The 22568-nt window shown below is 42.7% G+C and overlaps 1 protein-coding gene across 4 annotated transcripts in view; it reads right to left on the bottom strand.

The window, feature by feature from the left end:
* ABCG2 (ATP binding cassette subfamily G member 2 (JR blood group)) overlaps positions 1–22568 on the bottom strand; it is a 143720-nt gene that overhangs the window by 17944 nt on the left and 103208 nt on the right. For all 4 annotated transcript variants that reach the window (XM_066574097.1, XM_066574098.1, XM_066574100.1 and 1 more), the window contains 5 exons: positions 15204–15263; positions 14993–15107; positions 13839–13991; positions 13587–13744; positions 5612–5763 (listed from right to left, as the gene is read on the bottom strand). In XM_066574097.1, coding sequence (XP_066430194.1) covers positions 5612–5763; positions 13587–13744; positions 13839–13991; positions 14993–15107; positions 15204–15263 — 638 coding nt within the window. The remainder of the gene's footprint in view (positions 1–5611; positions 5764–13586; positions 13745–13838; positions 13992–14992; positions 15108–15203; positions 15264–22568) is intronic.

Below are 22568 nucleotides of genomic sequence, written 5' to 3' on the forward strand. Positions count from 1 at the left end.
AAATAATACATTACTATTAATATCTGTATTATGGGCAGTGCGATAGCCCAGCGGTAAGCAGTGTTGTTGGGATTCGTGGATCTGGGTGACAGTTGAGTAAAGTTTATATGTTCTGTATGCCTTTAATGGGGTTGTCCCATGTGAACAACCATAGTCCATATGCTCCATTAGGCATGTGGACAACATTAGAGCAGGGTCCCTTATTCGGAAGCCCCCTTAATGAACCTTTAATGAAACTTAAAGAACATAGAGTCACTCTGCTTGTTCTGGCTGTCTTGTATTACATAGATGTCCATTTATGAACGTCCGCCAAGTCATAATACATTTTCCTTGCAGGGTAAATGCCTGCTGGCTGAACACAGGTTTCTCCTGGCAAAATCAGCTGCTTAATGAGAACAAGACTTGGGGCAATTAGCTGATTGCCCAGGCGCTGCATTCTGGCAGGGGTTGTTTCTGATGCAATAGCCCCTTTAAATGAGTTCTCTACTAGACTTCATATACATACTGAAATGGCTTGACATAAAATTGTGCAGAGGAGAGGGAAATTAGATAGTGAGGAGGACAAGAATGGACATGAAACTATCTGTACAATGCTTTCATGAAATAGGTTGGTGCTATGATTAATCAGATCGCTACATTTGGAATTCTTCTTCAACAAAAGTCTATGGAGCAGATTTATGTGCTGTGAGTGGTTGTAATGCACAGTTAACCTCTTACTTGCCAATGTTCCCAAATGGGATCATTACTTTTTGAATTTGTATAATCAGAATAGGAAAAAACTCACTTCATGCGCTCTGTCAAACTGTGTCAATGTAAAGGGATCTTACTTGTTATGGGGTGCCTGGACTCCTGGCACCCCCAATATCCAAGAAAGCAGAAAACTCCAATGGAGCAGGCGTATTCCTCATAGGTCGGTTTATTACATAAAAAACAGGTGAATTGGCGCTGCAACGCGTTTCGGCTTCTTTCAAGCCTTTTTCAAGCATAGGGAACAATTGACAAGTGGTCTCTATTTATAACAAACATACACTGAGGGGAGGGGAGGAAGGGGAGGGGGAAGGGAGGAAACAGTCTACCCTGTCACTCCCCTCTACTGAGTGCAACTTACAAATAATAAATATATTACTGTATATGGTATCATATCCCCATTGTAATGACATTCTTTTACTGCTATTTTTATAATATGTGCAGATTAATTGATTATTGATTTGATTTATTTTTAGATCTTAATTGTTTTATTCGAAAATTAACACTTAAAAGACATTATCACATTAAGGATCATAGAACGGATATATTACACGGAGCAAGATCAATTGGATTGAACCAAGAACCCACAATTGATAGTGACATCACAGACACATCTGTAATACCAATACAACCCCTATTGACTAATTTAAAGTTACCCAGTACATTTTACCCTGTTGATTCCAAAGGCCCTTTCATCTCCACATTTTATAATAAAGTCTTGGAGGATTTTAGATGTTTAACTGCCACCAAAACTAAGAATAATAAGAATGGAAATTTAAAACCTTTCCAATTGAGAACTATCCAAAAACTCAAAGAAAACACAAAAATTGTAATTAAACAAGCAGACAAAGGGGGGGGAATTGTGATAATGGATAGAGACTTTTATGACACTGAGGCCCTAAGAATTTTGGGAGACCTAGATTATTACGATAAATTACCTGGAGACCCAACATGCAAATTAAAAAGTGAACTTTTTGTTTTGATTAATGAGGCATTTGAAAATCAATGTATCTCTAAAGACGAAAAACTCTTTCTCTCTCCACATCACCCGGAAACAGCTTATTTTTATTTTCTCCCAAAAATACACAAGTCATTAAATAATCCGCCTGGTAGACCAATTATTTCTGGTATTGGTTCACTCACTAGTCATCTGTCACAATATATTGATCATCAGTTACAACGAATAGTTCAAAATTTACCAGCTTATTTGAAAGACACATCCCATCTTCTGACTCTATTGGATTCCATCTGTTGGCAACCCACATACATCTGGGTAACCCTAGATGTATGTGCTCTCTACTCTAATATCCCCCACCAAGAAGGTGTACAGGCGGTTGCCCATTTTTTACATCTGGATCAGCTTATACCTAATAATCAAAAACAATTTCTATTGGATGGTCTATCATTTATTTTACGTAATAATTATTTTAAACATGGTAGACAGTATTACATTCAGACCCGTGGCACAGCAATGGGCACGAAGTGTGCCCCTTGCTTTGCCAATCTATACATGGGGGCGTTCGAGGAAACTATTCAAGATCCCCATATTCGTTTTTATAGACGCTTCATTGACGATATAATTTTAATATGGGACGGGACAATAGATGAAGCAAACTATTTTATCTCCCAACTCAACTCAAATAATTGGAATCTCAAATTTACAGGATCCCTCAGTCCAATTGAAGCTACATTTTTAGATTTAGACATCAGTATCAAGGAGGGTAAGATTGAGACCCAGACGCACTTTAAGGAAGTGGACGCTAACAGCCTGTTGGATTTCCGGAGCAATCACCATAAAACATGGAAAACGAACGTCCCGTATGGACAACTTAAGAGGATTAGACGCAATTGTACCTCTAACGTAAATTTTGAGAAACAAGCGAAATTACTATGCGACAGAATTAGAGATAAGAAGTACCCAATAACTCTTATCCAGGATTCCTATAAGAAAGCTAGGGATGAGGAACGTGTATTGGGAAAGAAAAATAAAATACAATCACAATCAGAAGAAAAGGGAGTTCTACGTTTCATTACAAAATATAATAATAAACATAAAGAACTCAAACAAATTATATCAAAACATTGGAACATACTTAAAGCTGACCCACATTTATTGTCAGAAATTCCATCAAAACCGAACCTGACGTATCGTAAAAATAAAACTTTCGGAAACATTCTAGCACCTTCCTGTCCCCAAACAATAAACTCTAAACTAACTAAAAATATATTTTTTCAAACTATAGGATCTTATAAGTGCGGAAAAACTGGTTGCAAATGCTGCAACAACATCTGTAATAAAAGAAAGTCAGTAGATTTAGGTCCAACTACTCCACCTTACCAAATTAAACAGTTTTTAACATGTAATGCTGAAAACATAATTTATCTTATCGAATGTCCCTGTTCCCTACGTTACATAGGGCGCACCTCAAACACATTACGGTGCAGACTAAATCAACATCGTTACAATATTAAAAGACAATATTTATCACATAGCGTCTCTAAACACTTCTCAATTCACCACAATGCAGACCCTTCAGGATTATCCATTACCCCTCTGGAGCAAATTACATCAGGCAAACATTCTAGGTTAATAAGAAAAGAAATGTTTTATATATTCAAATTCAACACACTACATCCCATAGGATTAAATGAAACCCTGGAGAAATTTTATTAAAAAAATTTTATTCATTCACATGAGGACATTTATGGATTTTAAGATTGATACTTATGTAATATTTAATATTAATTAGTGATTAAGTTTTATCTGTATATTGTGTAGAATTTATATTTTATGACATATGGTCCTATCTCTAATTGTTATGACATCTCTGTGCAAATTTTATATACATTATACCCAAGGTGCAATTATAATATGATATAATTCGGTATTTTCCATCCCTCTCCCCTTTCCTTACTTCCATTCATTTTCTTTTTATACTTTGCATCCTATACTATGGGATGCAATAAGTATCAATATTTAAATGTGATACGGTACTGGATCTTCTCCCCACAGTCACATGATATGATGCCGTTTTGACTGAGAGGCTCCTTCTATCTAATTTTGATCTGAAGGGGCCACCGTAGCCAGTCACATGACAAATTATCAAAGCACCCTCCCCCCTACGTCATTCTGATGGTGCAGTCATGTGATACAACGTCCCTGAACTCGGACGTCAGTACGCTCTACGTAGCTCCACGTGACTATACATACGTCACTGGAGGTGATCGCATGGCCGCGAGATGTGACGCCTACACTTATGAACGTCACCACGTCCAACGCAGCACCACGTGACCCTTCCAATGACGCTGCAAGAGATTCCCCAGAAGTGACGCGATAAGACCTCGCCTCCTTCTTGTATCTAAGGATACCAAATGTTTATCTGTTTGCCCTAAGGAACGCCCCTTCTTTTAGCGTAATACTACAACATTTCCCCTTCCACTTTGGGCTTCAGACGACCCCATCGACGTCATTGAACGGCGCTGCGCTACCTTGCGGGCACCGTTTGATACGTCTTAATCTGCACATATTATAAAAATAGCAGTAAAAGAATGTCATTACAATGGGGATATGATACCATATACAGTAATATATTTATTATTTGTAAGTTGCACTCAGTAGAGGGGAGTGACAGGGTAGACCGTTTCCTCCCTTCCCCCTCCCCTTCCTCCCCTCCCCTCAGTGTATGTTTGTTATAAATAGAGACCACTTGTCAATTGTTCCCTATGCTTGAAAAAGGCTTGACAGAAGCCGAAACGCGTTGCAGCGCCAATTCACCTGTTTTTTATGTAATAAACCGACCTATGAGGAATATGCCTGCTCCATTGGAGTTTTCTGCTTTCTTGGATATTGGGGGTGCCAGGAGTCCAGGCACCCCATAACAAGTAAGATCCCTTTACATTGACACAGTTTGACGGAGCGCATGAAGTGAGTTTTTCCTATTCTGATTATACATTTCTTTCCTCCTCAACACGGTTGTTTGGAGTCGCTCGCTGCTGCTCTCCCCTAGGGGATGTCCTAGGACCGTCAACGTGTACCACTTTAAGTTTGGTTTGAGAGGCCTACGTGGACCAACGAACTGACCGGTCTCTAAATCATAGGACCGGTTCAGTTGCGGTGAGTCTTTATCCACACTAATTCTGTTCTTTACATTTCCACATACCATTGGAGCGCCGCTTCTGACCCAATTATTCTGTTTTACTTTTTGAATTTATTTAGTGGCCTAAATTTTACCACATTTGTAAAATAAATTTGGCCTGTAAAAGGTTAAGACACTTTTTCTATTGGACCGTTTCATAAATCTCTCCCAATATTCTCATGGCAAGAGAAAAAAAATGTGTGTACAATTATTAACCCCTTTTCGACATACAATGTACAAGTATGGCACATGTCATTGTATAGAGCGGACTTCGGGGCCAAACCCAATCTATACATGGATGCTGCTGTCACTTCCAACATCAGCATTTAAAAGGCCAAGTGAGGGAGGGTCTCTGACACCCTCTGACACCCAAATGGCTCACCTGTGACAAGATTATTTAGTCATAACAGCCTGAGGCTTTGTGAAGGCCCCTAGGGCTGCTATGTGTTTCTGCCTATTGGCACAGCCTCGTAGAATGCCTGCATTAATAAAATATACTGCAATACTTCATTATTGCAGTATATTGTATAAGTGATCAAATAATTGCTAGCAACACAACATAATTCACCCCAATAACAATTTTTCTAAAGTTTTCAAATGCGTTAACACTAAAACTGGCCCCACAAGAAACAAGCCCGCATATAGCTGTGCCGCTAGAAAAAAAATAAAAGGTTATAATTAATTGAAAGTTTGAAATAAATAAATAACAGGAAGAAGTTAAGTGTTACCTAGTTGTGTGAAGTAATCCAGTGCATAGTCAGAGGGTCCGTGGTACAGCATTTTACCCCCGGCCAGCAGGGTCAGAGAATCAAATAGTCTGAAGATGGAATAGCGAGGTTGGTGTATGGAGAAGATTATGGTCTTGCCTTGCCTGGACATCCTGCACAGTACAACAGTGAACACAACAACATATTTACTGCAATAGTTTTATTGACAGTGTATATGGCTCATTCACATTAGCATTTATCCTCCGTTCATGCTTTCATTCTCTCTGTTCCAGTTTTGGAGCAGAGACACAAAATTACAATGCAAAAAAACAGTTCTGTTTTCACCACCATTGATTTCAATGTTTTTTTTTTATAAAGAACGGAAAGCTTTCTGTTTGCTTCTATTTTGTTAGGTCTCCGCTTTTCAAAATGGAATAAATAGTGCGGTCTGCAAGGCTACTTGTTCCATTTTAAAAAATGGAAACCTATGCCAGTAAAATTCTGAAGTTAAAAAGCATTAGTGGTTGTAGGGTCAGAAAGATGCGTCCACGATCCCAGAAAGATGAATCTTTACGGTTTTGTGCAGATATGTTGAATGATCCCATGAATACATTCTATTTTAACCCATTAAGGATCCCATTCCCATACTTTATTTTAGCGTAAATATACTGATTAAAAAGAAAATAAGTATAAATGTTAAAAAAAAAATAATTTTTTTTAGCTTTTTACCCTCAATAAAACTAAAAAATTGAAAAAAGTCAGTGAAAAAGAAAATTAAAAAACAGCCCTATATGTCACAGAAAATAACGCAGCAAAAATAATTTTGGTAGCTGAAGGAAAAAAAAAATAGGGCAGTTAGACAACCACATGGGTAAAATTCCTAAAAAGTATCTGGTCCTTAAGGTACAAAATAGCCTGGTCCTTAAGGGGTTAAAAGAATGCCTTGTTGTGTTGCTGCATCTAAACAAATACTTCAGCCGATCTATCATATCACATACAGTATGCGACACAGTATGGGTGCTTCACAGGTAGCTGTGCTTCCAGTCAGAATAACACATACTCCTTTATATGTAAAAAAAACAAAACAGACACAGTGGAATCTAAATAAGTCTAGAGAGACATAACCAGTTTCTAAACTTCCCAGGACAGAAGACTGGGAGGGTCCTGGACACAGAATACAAGTTAAGGAGGGGAAGAAATTACAGGGAGAATGTAACAACCCGGTATGTCAGATTTCTAGCGTACAACTGTTGCAAATTTTTCACAAATCATACTTGTGTAACAATGTGTAACTTTTGGGCCTTTTTTGCGTCCTGCTTGCCACTTTGCAAAAAGTGGGCAGGGCTTAACAAGGGGGCATAACCTCACTGGCCCATTAGATTTGCTATACTCCTGAAATTGTGTAAATTGTAGCTGAAATCTACATGCCAGCTGGCACACGGACTGGGCAGACATGCGCCAAGCGAATTAAGGGTCTTTACTTACTTCACAGAGGGGGCAGTATAGAGTCAACCAAGAAATATAAGCCCAATTCACAGACGTGACTACCACTAAAAACGTATTTTATTAAATGTATTAAAAAACATAAACTGGGCACTACAAAGACAACACACAGCAACCAAGTACCTCCAGACACAGATTCGTTATAGGAGGATAAGGACCTGAAGTTATTTAATACTTGATAAGCGATAAAGAGATGGTCCTGAATTGTTATAGGTGTCGACAAGACAGGATCACCATCTAGGTATTCACTTATGATGATCAGTACTTGAGTAAGCCAGTGCAAATACTCAAATCAGTACTAGAGTTGGTCAGTACTTATACTCTACGCGTTTCACCATTAGTTTGTTGGATCATCAGGAGATACAGTACTTGAGTCATAGGTTCAGAGGTAGAGGGAATGAGAAATCCCCGAGAGAACATCAAACTGATATATAGAAAGCTGTATCTAAGATGAATACAGCAAAACTTGTGTAGTGATCAGGATAAATATCCTTATTATAAGAGAGTTCTATACTCTCAATTGGGGCATTAAGGTAGCTCTTAGGGTTGGGGGCCTGCCAGAAGGTACCTCTAAGCAAGAAAGCTCATCTTGTATGCTAGCGGTTAATAGCTAGATGATATATGTAGGTACATAACGAGAGGTGTTTATTTCAAAGTATGCCTGTCAATACACGCACAGAGGTAGAGTAGAGTGTCCCCGAAAATATGGGGGGGGGGGGCACTGCTCTCAAGTATCTGAGCGCTAGAGAGATGGTATAATGCTTGTCATGCACAAATAGGATACTCAAAATAATTAGCGTATCGAGTTAGAATTTAGGTAATCGATATGGGGATAAGGCATAAAATTATGTCCTGATCTCCTGATCCAATTAATTGCACTTAAGCAGACAAGAATAGCTAAAGTGCTAGGTTCCAACCAAAAGTGCTCGCATTAGAGGTCATTGGTGTGGAGGTATGACATTAATATAAGTCAAACTCTCCTGACCTAATTGTAAAAGCACTTTTAGACGCTGTGCATGTTCTCAAGATAGACAAGCCATAAAGCTAGTTTCCTAGTAGTTAGATTTCAGGCAAGCAAACCCAGCAACCCCCCCAGATATAGGGCTCAAGAGAGAGCAGAGAAAAGGGTATGACCCATCGCCTTGATGGTAGGCTAGGGAATGAAAAATGCCCCATTTGGAGCTGCTTATATATCCATGGACACGCCTCCAAAGGGGCCGGCTTAATCGATACAGCCAATCGTGGCATGTCAGTCCATAAACAGAGGCTATCTGCGGCTAAGAAGAAAGGAAAATCCGGTGTAGTAGTCCCAATCCAGGAATCTGTACCTGAACAGCCCAGGGCTAGGTTCTGATCCTGGGGTGCAGGCCTATAGCTTTTGGATCCGTCCACCGATTGCCTATACGGAAGGACAAGGCAGCGGTGGGTATCCGGGACACAAGCTGTTACCTAGGTAACGGAGTACGGAACTGACGTCAACACGTAGCTGACGTCACTGCGCACGTAGCGCGCACGTACAGCTTCTTCTGTGGGGATACACCCACTACTTGATGTCGTTGCCTATACTGCGGCGTCCTGAAGGACACGCCCGCACATGCATAAACAAGAAAGGGGAGTGTCAAGGACCGAAGACTTGCCGCGGGGCAGGTAGGAGGGACTGGACGGATGCCGGGCCGAACGGACAATCCCATCGTAACGGAGGGAGCGGTGCCAGATAAATGAGGTCACACAGGAGGCGTGACTGATAGTCAACTAAGCACAATTCTAGAGTATAAAACTCCTGATTAAAACAACATAAAGGACTGATGTCTCCCTTTTGAGCTTGTTATGTGTGTTAGTTAGCTCGCGTCACCTTCATGTGATTGTAGGACATGAGTTGATACTGAGGTGGCTTCTTTCCTCTCAATGTTGCCTATGTGTGCTAATATTCTGCGGCGGAATTGCTGCCTAGTTTTCCCTATATATTCCCACCAAGGGATTGTCGGTGATTCATCAATCAGTGAAGAAATGAAGATCATAAATTTGTCCGCATACATACCTACGAGTCATGAAATTGCAGTTCTGAAGAGAGGGCTGTCCTTTGTCCCGACGACCCGTTTTCAGCCGTTCGTCTGGGCAAAGGACCTCTCCCTCTTCGTCAGAAAACTCCGGTGGAAAAAATATTTTTCCATTAAGGATGATAAACTGGCTAAGGAACTTGGTTTAGCCAGCTCAGATATTCCAGCCATTAAAGCTCTTCAGAGTTTAGAAGAGGAGACATCTATGGCTAGTACTGACTGCAGACTCCGTAATAAATCAAATCCACCGGTCATCAACTGTCCTGAGTTGGACCTATTTAAAAAACTTGTTCTGAGAGATCTGAAAAAAAATCAAGCCTGGATATGTTAAAACTCCAAACATGACTAGATTGGAAAAATCAGCACTGAAGGATCTTAAAAATAATGAGCATCTCGTGATTAAACCTTCCGACAAAGGGGGCAACGTGGTACTGTTGGATACAAACAAATATATTCATATGTGTATGGACCTTCTGAGCGACACAACCATCTATGCCATACTCAGAGATGATCCAACCAATACTTTTCAAACAGCTCTTAATCGAATTCTGTGTACAGCTAAAGAAACTAAATGCATTAGCGATACAGAATTCAAATTCATGACCCCAACTACACCTAGAATAGCAATATTCTATGCCTTACCCAAGATCCACAAAGGCACTAGTCCCCTTAAAGGACGTCCAATCGTATCTGGCATCAATAATATCACACAAAACTCCAGTATTTATCTGGATCGGTTGCTGAGACCATTTGTCTCAGCCCTACCATCTTTTGCACAAGATACGATGGACGTCCTACGTCAGATTGAAGGAATCTCAGTTACCCCCGATACATGGGTGGCGAGCCTTGATGTCGAGGCACTGTATAGCTCTATTCCCCACGATGTGGGGCTGAGAGCTATTGCACATTTTCTGTCACAAAGAGGGGTACACTATCAGGTACAAAACGAATTCGTTTTACAACTGTTAGAATTCGTATTAACACACAACTACTTTCTGTTTAACAGAAAGTTTTTCCACCAGCTCAGGGGCACCGCGATGGGGACGCCATGTGCCCCTACGTACGCAAATCTGCTCCTGGGCTGGTGGGAAGAAAAATACGTTTTCTCCACCGAAAATCACGACTGGTCCAGTAACATTCTTACCTGGATCAGATACATTGACGACATCTTGATCCTCTGGACAGGTTCTAAACCGCAGTTTCAAGATTTTGTCACTTGGTTGAATAGCAACGAGTTAAATTTGAAATTTACAGCTGACATTAACAAATCCTCCATGACATTCTTGGATGTAATCATTGAAATTCAACAAGATGGCAGGATCACGTCAAACCTGTATCGTAAGAAAACTGCAACTAACAGCTTACTCTCTTGGAATAGCTTCCACCCTCAGCCTCTAAGACAAGGCATTCCTAAGGGGCAGTTCCTAAGAATTCGAAGGAACTGCTCCGAGGAGCATACCTTCAATAGTGAATGCCATAAATTGAGAGATAGGTTTTTACAAAGAGGGTACCCTATTCACATTCTGGATAAAGCTGAACAACATGCACGTACCTGTAATAGAAATGAGTTACTCATCCCAAAAAAACGCGATGAGTCAACAGACATGCGCATTATCGGCACCTATGATACCGGACAGAAACAAGTGCTCGAGATACTCCAATCGTACTGGGATATCCTTCAAAACGATAAAGACTTGAAAACTTTCATTCCCACGCATCCCAAAGTGACCTATCGACGTGGCCGTAACATCAAAGACCACTTAGTTAAGAGCTTCTTCAAATCACCAAAATCACAAGGTGACTGGCTTTCCCGCTCCATCCCTACGGGCACCTTTACATGTACTAACTGCTTGCGTGCAAATTTATTAAGAAAGGGAATACTTTTGGATCTACTACAACAGGGAAAGAGTATGTCACAAGGGACTTTATCAACTGTCTCTCCACCAACGTTGTCTATCTCATTACCTGCAGGTGCGGGAAACAATATATAGGGAAAACTAGGCAGCAATTCCGCCGCAGGATATTAGCACACATAGGCAACATTGAGAGGAAAGAAGCCACCTCAGTATCAACTCATGTCCTACAATCACATAAAGGTGACGCGAGCTGTTTGAAATTCCAGGGAATGGAAGTTATAAAATCTGATGGAAGGAGGGGCGACGTGGATTCCTTGCTTCTGCAAAAGGAAGCAGGATGGATCTATTGGTTTGATACGGTCCAACCGGCTGGCCTAAACGAACAATTGTTGTTCAATTGTTTCCTTTAGGGGTCTTCCGCGATTACTACAGTTTTGGCCTCTTCCATTACCTATCAACTATCTTCTCTCAAAAAAATTTTTTTCTTATCTTAAAGACCTTCTCCAAACAACTTTTGATCACTACACGTTTATTTAAGGCCGCAATGTTAATTCTACCATCATTAATTATATCGTTGTGAAACATCAGCGGCTGTAATATAGATACTAACACACATAACAAGCTCAAAAGGGAGACATCAGTCCTTTATGTTGTTTTAATCAGGAGTTTTATACTCTAGAATTGTGCTTAGTTGACTATCAGTCACGCCTCCTGTGTGACCTCATTTATCTGGCACCGCTCCCTCCGTTACGATGGGATTGTCCGTTCGGCCCGGCATCCGTCCAGTCCGTCCTACCTGCCCCGCGGCAAGTCTTCGGTCCTTGACACTCCCCTTTCTTGTTTATGCATGTGCGGGCGTGTCCTTCAGGACGCCGCAGTATAGGCAACGACATCAAGTAGTGGGTGTATCCCCACAGAAGAAGCTGTACGTGCGCGCTACGTGCGCAGTGACGTCAGCTACGTGTTGACGTCAGTTCCGTACTCCGTTACCTAGGTAACGGCTTGTGTCCCGGATACCCACCGCTGCCTTGTTCTTCCGTATAGGTAATCGGTGGACGGATCCAAAAGCTATAGGCCTGCACCCCAGGATCAGAACCTAGCCCTGGGCTGTTCAGGTACAGATTCCTGGATTGGGACTACTACACCGGATTTTCCTTTCTTCTTAGCCGCAGATAGCCTCTGTTTATGGACTGACATGCCACGATTGGCTGTATCGATTAAGCCGGCCCCTTTGGAGGCGTGTCCATGGATATATAAGCAGCTCCAAATGGGGCATTTTTCATTTCCTAGCCTACCATCAAAGCGATGGGTCATACCCTTTTCTCTGCTCTCTCTTGAGCCCTATATCTGGGGGGGTTGCTGGGGTTGCTTGCCTGAAATCTAACTACTAGGAAACTAGCTTTATGGCTTGTCTATCTTGAGAACATGCACAGCGTCTAAAAGTGCTTTTACAATTAGGTCAGGAGAGTTTGACTCATACTAATGTCATACTTCCATACGAATGACCTCTATGTGAGCAATTTGGACATCTAAAAGTGCTTCTACAATAAGGTCAGGAGAGTTTGACTTATATTAATGTCATACCTCCACACCAATGACCTCTAATGCGAGCACTTTTGGTTGGAACCTAGCACTTTAGCTATTCTTGTCTGCTTAAGTGCAATTAATTGGGTCAGGAGATCAGGACATAATTTTATGCCTTATCCCCATATCGATGACCTAAATTCTAACTCGATACGCTAATTATTTTGAGTATCCTATTTGTGCATGACAAGCATTATACCATCTCTCTAGCGCTCAGATACTTGAGAGCAGTGCCCCCCCCCCCCCCCCATATTTTCGGGGACACTCTACTCTACCTCTGTGCGTGTATTGACAGGCATACTTTGAAATAAACACCTCTCGTTATGTACCTACATATATCATCTAGCTATTAACCGCTAGCATACAAGATGAGCTTTCTTGCTTAGAGGTACCTTCTGGCAGGCCCCCAACCCTAAGAGCTACCTTAATGCCCCAATTGAGAGTATAGAACTCTCTTATAATAAGGATATTTATCCTGATCACTACACAAGTTTTGCTGTATTCATCTTAGATACAGCTTTCTATATATCAGTTTGATGTTCTCTCGGGGATTTCTCATTCCCTCTACCTCTGAACCTATGACTCAAGTACTGTATCTCCTGATGATCCAACAAACTAATGGTGAAACGCGTAGAGTATAAGTACTGACCAACTCTAGTACTGATTTGAGTATTTGCACTGGCTTACTCAAGTACTGATCATCATAAGTGAATACCTAGATGGTGATCCTGTCTTGTCGACACCTATAACAATTCAGGACCATCTCTTTATCGCTTATCAAGTATTAAATAACTCCAGGTCCTTATCCTCCTATAACGAATCTGTGTCTGGAGGTACTTGGTTGCTGTGTGTTGTCTTTGTAGTGCCCAGTTTATGTTTTTTAATACATTTAATAAAATACGTTTTTAGTGGTAGTCACGTCTGTGAAAAGGGTCTTTACTTAGATTTGCATAGAAAACACCAGTCTGAGTAAATATAACCCATCTGTGACTTTACCTTTTCAGCAGCAAAAGAACAGCATTGGCCGTGCTGGCATCTAACCCAGTGGTAGGTTCATCGAGGAACAAGATCCCTGGATCGGTGATCAGCTCCATACCAATGTTGGTTCTTTTTCTTTCCCCTCCGGACACTCCACGAATCAGCTCGGTGCCAACCTACAATCAAACTGATGCTTTAGCTCATATGAAGAACGTTGGCAAACACCAACTGAACATTGCAGGTAGAAATCCCCGAACTGCCTGCTTGTACCTTAGAATTAGCCACTTTGGTCAGTCCCAGTTCCTTGATGATCTGGTTAATACGCTCGTCCTTCTCCTTCTGCTTCAGTGACCTGGGTAGCCTCAAGGCTGCAGAGAACTGCAAGTTCTCCCGAACAGTTAATGTCCCCATCACTACATCATCCTGTACGATACATAGGATAAGTCAATATACCTACTGAAGTCATAGGAACCATTCATAACAGATATTTTATAACAGCGTTCTTTATCGATGCAATTTAACCAAATTAGGCCTTGTTCCCATACAATATTTTTCAGGGTTTTTAAAGGGAACCTGTCAGTAGTCTGAACTCTTGTAAACAATCTGCAGCACCGTATCAATGATTAATAAAGCCTTTTAAACCTGCAGCTTTTACTGGCCATCAACCCCCATATAACTGTGCAAAAGCACTTTATGAAGTCACATGCCGTATACCAATTTGCTTTGAACGGTCTGGTGGGCACATCCGGATTGTCCCAGTCACCCAGGGTCTCTTCTGGAGCCCAACTTCTGTCTGTGATTGATATGGAGGACATTGCTTACGTCATCCACGAGCCTGTGAATACGCCGATTTCCTGGAAGGCAGTGCAGAACCCGCACACATGCAGAGGAGCTGCCTTTTTGTGGGCAAACTCATCATCTTGGGATGCCAGGACGTTGGGTGTCAGTATATCGCGCATGTCTTTTGCAGCTGACACCTGGCCACAATAGCTGGGATCAGAAATAACTTAGATCCCAGCCATTTAAGCATTTATATGCTACTCTCTGTACTGACAGTGACATTTAAATGGCCTTACAGTGGCTCCCTCCATTGCCTGAACAGCACCCCTGTGATGTGATTCAGACACCATGGCAGCCTGGCCTTTGTGAAGTACTCCAGGCTTACTATAGATTTCTTTCTATTAAGCTCTGCCTATGGCAAGGCTTAATAGGAAGACATTAAATGTACAATATGCTACAATACTGACGTATGGGAGTATATTGTACATGTGATCAGACAACCATTGGTTCAAGTCTCTTATGGGGACTTAAAAAAAAAAACAAAAAAAAGTAAAAATAAGGTTAATAACTTTTTTCCCAATTATTAGCACATTTCAAATTTCAAGCACCAGGTAAGAAAAAACAATGTTTTCATATTAAAGTACCTGTACAACGTAGCCAGAGAGACACTTGAAATTTGGCGGTTGTGGCTTTCCATCTATTAACATCTCACCAGAGAGCCCATGAGGATCTTTCCTGGCAGCAAGAACATCCAAAAGCCTTCAGGAGGAACAGAAACAAGTCATGTCTGTTCATACAAGGGCGCCTTGGTCCGCACAGAACTGGCTAAGGTTTTCATAATAGTCAAAAACTTACGATGATTTGCCGCTCCCAGTAGGACCCAAAATTGCATTAAGACCAGGTCTCATAATCCCACTGCAAAAAACATAAGTGTAACACAATCATATCAGAAAATGTACATATGGATTTACATACAGATATAAAGCTTGAACATTAACAATGTTTCCACATTAAATAGTATGGTGATGCTTGTCCAAGGTCAATGTGATGAACATATATTTCAAACACTCCAGTCCTTTCCAAATAGTATTTTGCATTTTAAAAACATCCCTCCCCCACTCTTTACCTGGAGGGGACATAGTCAGATTATGTACTGCGCCAATTCAGCCAAAAATAACAGGATAGAATTATTTTGTAACTGATTTTGCGCGGCCAAACTGCGGCCGTCTGCATAGGAGTGCGTATTGTAATGCACTCCTATGCAGACTGTCAGCGGCGGAAATCCCGCGGGATTTCCGCCCGTGTGCAAGCGGCCTTACAGGAGCAAATTATCTGCACTTACTGTAAAATAATTACAATCCCACCAATTTTCTTTTAGCATTATGTAACCTTCAAGTACTTTAAACATTATACCAAATTCAATTCCATAGGCTATTCATGACATACATGGCCAATGAATATTATACCAGACACCCAAAACACACTAACCTGCCTCAGGATATTAAAGGGGTTGTTCAACCCTATGGAATTTTTAAAAAACATCCAACAATGGTATACAGGTAACAAAAGGAGTAACAGTCCCCTTACCAATCATGCAGACAGTTCTCTGATAACTCATTGGTCTCCATTTTCCTGTCTCGAGTGATGTCGTTTTGACATGACATGTGACTGCGGCAGCCAGTCACCTGTGACAGAAGTGACCTCAGTGATGCCATCACTAGAGCCCACTCAACAAAGCCTGGTAGGTTCACAGGAGTGCCAGGGGACTGATAAAGCGAGTATCACTCCTTTTCTTGTTCTATACCATTGTCAGTTTAAAAAAAAAAATGCTATGGGTCTGGAAGCCCCCTATAAATGTTTTCATCCTTTTTGTTGGCACAGGGGAGTGAACTGGTTATAAATTAATGGGTTTATCACCTGTGGTTCTCTGTGGCAGCTTTCGGTCTCCTCCCTGTTATAAAATGTTCCCATAAGATTAGCAGGTCATAATGTTATGGTACATTACAATACTGATAAGATACCTTTTACCCAGTGAGCAATATTCACTAATGCTTAACTACCAAAGTCATTCATTGGGTCACACAGGTCATCCTGGAAGACAAAGTGATGTCTATACGGTGATGAAGCCTAGCCATTTCTCATCCACCACTCTCCTAAGTGCCTAAATCACCAAATAATACACTAGCTTGGGTTACGTTCTTGCCCACCAATGTACAGGCCAGTTAATCAGATTTCACATTACCTTTAGCGTACTTTTTCGTGAGATGAATCATGCTCATAAGCGCACAACAGCTGTTCCATAGACTATCACTACTGTGCACAGGAGCGATAGTCGTTCGGAGAATGACGGCAGAGTGACTGTAGATCTTATCCGGCCACCCACCACCATACACTGCAAACAGGCAGTCGTTCACAGATGATCGACTGCCTGTCTACACGGGCCGATAGTTGCTTAGTTTTTAGCGCAGCGATTTCTCACTTAGTGCCCCCATTGGACTATTGCCCAAATTCGCTGTTTCCAGCAAGTGTTCAGATGATAATCACCCCATGTAAAGGTACCTTAGGCAACATCCCAACCAGCAGTTTTATAATACTGCTGTTTCCTAATGTGTTAATCATAAAAAAGGGGATAGGGTATAAATACAACCTCTGTCTCCTCTACCGTTATACCGTTGACCCCACCCTTGTAGCTTGCACATCATTAGCATGAGCCGAGAGTGCTGTTATAAAGAGCAGTTCATGAACTGCAAGAAAGCTATAAATGAAGTTATCTATTTTCTTATACGGTGACTATATGGTGCTCAGGGCCATTGTGATACCCTAGTGGGCCCAGTGCACGGGTATTAACATGCCCCTCCCCCCGAACCCTGAAATATTAACAGAAATGTTATACTTACCTAATCCTGCACTCCCTCCGGTCTACGCTTACTTCCAGGTCCACCGGTCATGTGCTCGTCTAAGCATGTGACCAGTGTGGCCAATCATTGCCCTCAGTGTTACTGAAACCGATGATTGGCTGCAGCGGTCATGTGCTTAGATGGGGGCGTAACTACTGGACCCAGAAGTTAGCAGAGACCACAGGTCCAGTACAGCAGGGGCACTCCAGAGGGGAGTATAGGTTTTATTTTATTTTTTTCAGCTCTATAATATTTTCCAACTGAATTTGCATTCCAAGAATGTAGAAAGTAGGCCAACTGCCAAGGGCCTGGTGCGGACACACCGTCTACCGTGTAGTTAGAGCACCCCTGGTGGTAGTATGTATGAGTGGGGCCTATTGAGGGGGGCCTATTGAATAAAAAAAAAAACCGTTTCGGCGTGAGACAACCCCTTTAAGGCTATATTTATGTGTGTTTTCTGGTGCAATAGCTTTCGAATTCTACACAGGTATGGTCACAAAAGAAACGAGAAATACTGTATTAGTTCTTCATTTATACTTTTTCATCCCTTATGGCGGAAATCTCCATCTAAAATTGCACGTATGATTCTGGACCAAGACTGTTCTACTGCTATAATGTTCCAGGCCTTGTTAACAAAAGTTAATTTATAGTGAATCTGCAACTGCAATCCACATACTGGGTATGCTGTGGATCTGAAAATCCACAGCACATCTTAAAAATTTGCAACTTTTTTTTTCTGCTACATGCATATGTTTGTCATGCAGTGTGCTATAAATCGTCAAGGAGTTCTATTCATGTAACGTCAGATATTTTGTAAAACAGATAAACGATATAACTGTATAAATATATTTAGATTTAAAATAAATGGTAGTTTTAAAAAGATTAAAAAACACTCATTTTGGACACAAAAATGAGGGAGTCATAGAAAAAAAAAAAAGGACAATTCAAAAAGGGCCAGACAAGCAAAATCACACACATTAATACTATACAAAGCAAGTCTGTGCAGAAAGCTGTATGACTCGGAACTAAAGAGCTTTCAATCAACAATGCTTGCAAAATCTACAAATCAGTCCTCCTGCACACGGGCAGAAATTCCATGGCGGGATTTCCCGCAGAATTTCCGCCCGTGGCTGCTGCCATAGGATTGCATTTGATAATGCAATCCTATGCAGACAGCCGCGATTTAACCACGTGAAAACTCGCGTGGTAAACAAATCGCGGCATGTCCTATTTCTGGCAGAGGCCTGCACAGAAACGTCACGGCTGAGGCGCCGGCTCTGCTCCGCGCATGTGTGGCTGTGCGGCAGCTGGCACATAGCAGAACAGAGAAGACGCCGAGAGGAGGTGAGCTGCAGTGGCACCGCTCTCTTCCCTCTGAGAGAATTCTCACAGCGGGATCTGAGCCGGCCGTCTGCAGGAGGCCTGACTATGTACCCATTATATGTGGTGGCAAATCAGCTAATGAGACGCCCAAAACATGACAGCCTGTTCCCTATTTCCCACAGAGACAAACATAAGCAGCTGAATAAGGGTGTTCTGCACAATGATATTTGGGTACATAGAATGTATTGTAAAACTTTTTTTTTTTTTTTTGGAGGGCAGGGAGAGAATTCACATCAATTTTTCCATTGACATAATACATTTTTTCTGCAGGCTGGTATAATTATGACGATACCAAAATTATAACTTTAGGTTTTTCCACTTTTGCACAATAAAAAGCCTTTATGGATTTTTTTTTTTACATTTTTGCATTTAAGTCCCATAATGTTTTTATTTTTCCATGGTCAGAGCTTTGTGAGGGCTTGTTTTTTTACGTGATGATGATTATGTAGCCGGGACTGGTCCAGAAATAGTAAAGGGTTATATAATAGCGGAGGAGGTTGTAAGATGGACGCTGAAAGGAAGTGAACAGTTAGGATTAGAAGATCTCAGGAAGTAGGCGTGGCATTGCAGTCCTCACTTTGCCCTAATCTGCCAATCAGTTCATGCATATAGTAATAATAATAATAATCTTTATTTGTATAGCGCCAACATATTCCGCAGCGCTTACATAGACAGGGGGGAATACAGAAAGACAAAATACAAACATTACAGAACCACGGTTACATATAGTAATCAGTTGATGGAAACAATAGGGGTGAGGGTCCTGCTCCAACGAGCTTACATACTACAAGTAATGGGGTGATACAGAGGGTAAAGGGGCTGGAGATGTGCACAGTATGGCGAGGTGGAGAGTGAGCGATGCTATACACATAGACAATGGTCAGACATTTAGCCGTGTGACGGCAGAAACGGTGTGACTGCAGGAGCGGTTTATGATGGCTAGCAGGGATTGCAGTCAGTAGGTCAGGGAGCATGTTATCAGGCGGAGTACAGAGAGGTTTGTTTAGGGAATGCGGTATGCCTCCCTGAAGAGGTGCGTTTTTAGAGCACGCCTGAAGTTCTGCGAGTCCTGGATTGCTCGGGTAGCCTTTGGTAGTGCGTTCCAGAGGACCGGTGCTGCTCTGGAGAAGTCTTGGAGGCGGGAATGAGAAGTTCGAATTAAAGGGGCGCTCAGTCTGGTTTCATTAGCAGAGCGGAGAGCCCGGGCTGGTTGATGGATTGAGATGAGGGAGGCGATATAGGGTGGCGCTGTACTGTGGAGGGCTTTGTGGATGAAGGTAGCGAGTTTGAATTGAATTCTGTATTTAACGGGCAGCCAGTGCAGTGACCGGCACAGGACAGAGGCGTCCGAGTAGCGGCTGGACAGGAAGATGAGCCTGGCTGCCGCATTCAGGATGGACTGGAGAGGGTAGAGTCTGGTGCAGGGGAGGCCGATCAGCAACGAGTTGCAATAATCGAGCCGGGAGTGGATGAGGGCGACAATAAGCGTTTTTAACGTCTCCACAGTGAGAAAAGAGCGGATTCTTGCGATGTTCTTGAGGTGCAGCTGACATGTTCGGGCCAGAGATTGGATGTAGGGGGCAAAAGAGAGATCAGAGTCAAATATGACCCCAAGGCAGCGGGCGTGTTGTCTAGGAGTTATGGTGGCGCCACACACTGAGATGGAGATGTCAGGATGAGGTCGGTTAGTGGAGGGTGGAAATACCAGTAAGTCAGTTTTAGAGAGGTTTAGTTTTAGGTAGAGAGAGGACATGGTGTTAGAGACAGCGGACAGACAGTTAGTGATGTTTTGGAGGAAGGGTGCAGAGATGTCACGGGCAGAGGTGTATAGCTGGGTGTCATCAGCGTACAGGTGGTATTTGAGGCCAAAACTCCTGATGGTTTGTCCAATAGGGGCTGTGTAGATAGAGAAGAGAAGGGGGCCAAGGACCGAGCCCTGGGGGACCCCAACAGCAAGGGGAAGAGGAGGGGAGGTAGAGCCAGCAAAGGAGACACTGAAAGAGCGGTCAGATAGGTAAGAGGAGAACCAGGAGAGGGCAGTGTCCTTTAGGCCAATGGAGCGTAGCATACTGAGGAGGAGGTTGTGGTCAACAGTGTCAAACGCTGCAGAAAGGTCGAGGAGAATCAGTAGGGAGTAATCGCCCCTCGATTTGGCTGTCAGTAGGTCATTGGATACCCTAGTAAGGGCAGTTTCTGTCGAGTGTTGAGGTCGGAAGCCAGACTGTAGGGGGTCTAGGAGAGAGTTCTCTGATAAATAGCTTACAAGGCGGGAGTAAACTAGGTGTTCTAGTAGTTTGGAGATGAAGGGGAGGTTTGAGATGGGTCTGTAGTTGGCAGCATCAGTCGCGTCCAGAGTCGGTTTCTTTAGCAGTGGGGATATGATGGCGTGTTTGAAAGAAGAGGGAAAGATGCCAGAGGTCAGAGAGAGGTTGAATATAGTGGTGAGATGGGAGATGACCACTGGGGAGAAGGAACGGAGGAGGTGTGAGGGGAGAGGGTCGCTAGCGCAGGTGGTGGGGCGAGCAGAGAAGAGCAATTTGGAGACTTCCTCCTCTGTCGCTGGTCTGAGTACAGACAGTGAGCAGGAGCTAGATGCAGTGCTGACAGGACTAGGGTCAGGGCTAGTCTGGGATTGGGAAGTTATTTCCTGACGGATGTCGTCTATTTTCTTTTTGAAGTAAGCAGCCAACTCTTCAGCACTGAGATCCGTCACTGGGGGCTGCGGTTTTGGGCTGAGAAGGGAGTGAAAAGTATCAAAGAGCCGTTTAGGGTTGTGCGATAATGAGGAGACTAGAGAGGTGAAGTAGACTTGTTTGGCATGGTGGAGGGCGAGGTTGTAGGTTCTGAGCATGAATTTGTAGTAGAGGAAGTCTGGTGCCGTTTGCGATTTCCTCCACAGCCGTTCAGCACTTCTAGAGCACCGCCGGATGAAGCGTGTATGAGGTGTGAGCCAGGGTTGCCGTGTTCTGCATCGAATGGCTCGGGTTCTGGGGGGCGCTGCTTCATCCAGGGCATGTTTGAGAGCGGTGTTGTAGTGAGCGGCAGCCAGGTTGGGGCAGGAGAGGAGAGAGATAGGGGACAGAGAGGACTGTAGGGATTCAGCAAAGTCCTGGGTGTGAATGGCCTTAAGGTTCCTGTAGGTACTGTAGGTAGGTGGGTCTGGAGAGATGGTAGGGAGCGTGACAGAGAAAGAGAGGAAGTTATGATCCGAGAGTGGGAGAGGGGAGTTAGTGAAGTTGGAAACAGAGCAGAGACGGAAGAAGACCAGATCAAGAGTGTTGCCATCCCTGTGAGTGGGAGAGGCTGTGAGTTGAGAGAGACCAAGGGAGGAGGTGAGCGAAAGAAGCTTAGAGGCAGAACGGGACATAGGGTCATTAGTGGGGATGTTAAAATCACCTAAGATGAGGGTTGGAATTTCACAGGATAGGAAGTGGGGGAGCCAGGCAGCAAAGTGGTCCAAAAACAGGCGAGGAGCACCTGGGGGGCGATAGATAACTGCTACTCGCATGGACAGCGGGCGGAAAAGCGTCACATATAGTTTATTGTTTCCAATATAGCTACATGATAGCTCCACCCACAGGTCAGGTGCTCCAATCAAGTATTGCCAAGTATGTTTACACTGTACCTTATGTAACTGCAATTGTATAAAACTGAGCACGGCCTTGTATAGGTGGTCAGTCTTTGCAACATGAATCCACTGAGCCTGTGTGCATGTAATAAACCTCGTTTTCTGATTAAGGATTTGTCTTTGGCTTCTTCATCCCGAATCCAATTACAGTATATCTTGGGAGGCTCGTCCGGTTCGGGGGAAGAAAGAAGGTGATTACTCCTTCAACGCGCAAGTCCCATGGCTGGACTCCCAGGAACAACTATTTGGCTACCAGCTACCAATTGATACAATTCATAAAGGGAAAGAGTCCTCTCTTGGCGAGTCCATACT

The sequence above is a fragment of the Eleutherodactylus coqui genome, chromosome 7 (assembly GCF_035609145.1).
Source record: "Eleutherodactylus coqui strain aEleCoq1 chromosome 7, aEleCoq1.hap1, whole genome shotgun sequence".
Lineage (NCBI taxonomy): Eukaryota > Metazoa > Chordata > Amphibia > Anura > Eleutherodactylidae > Eleutherodactylus > Eleutherodactylus coqui.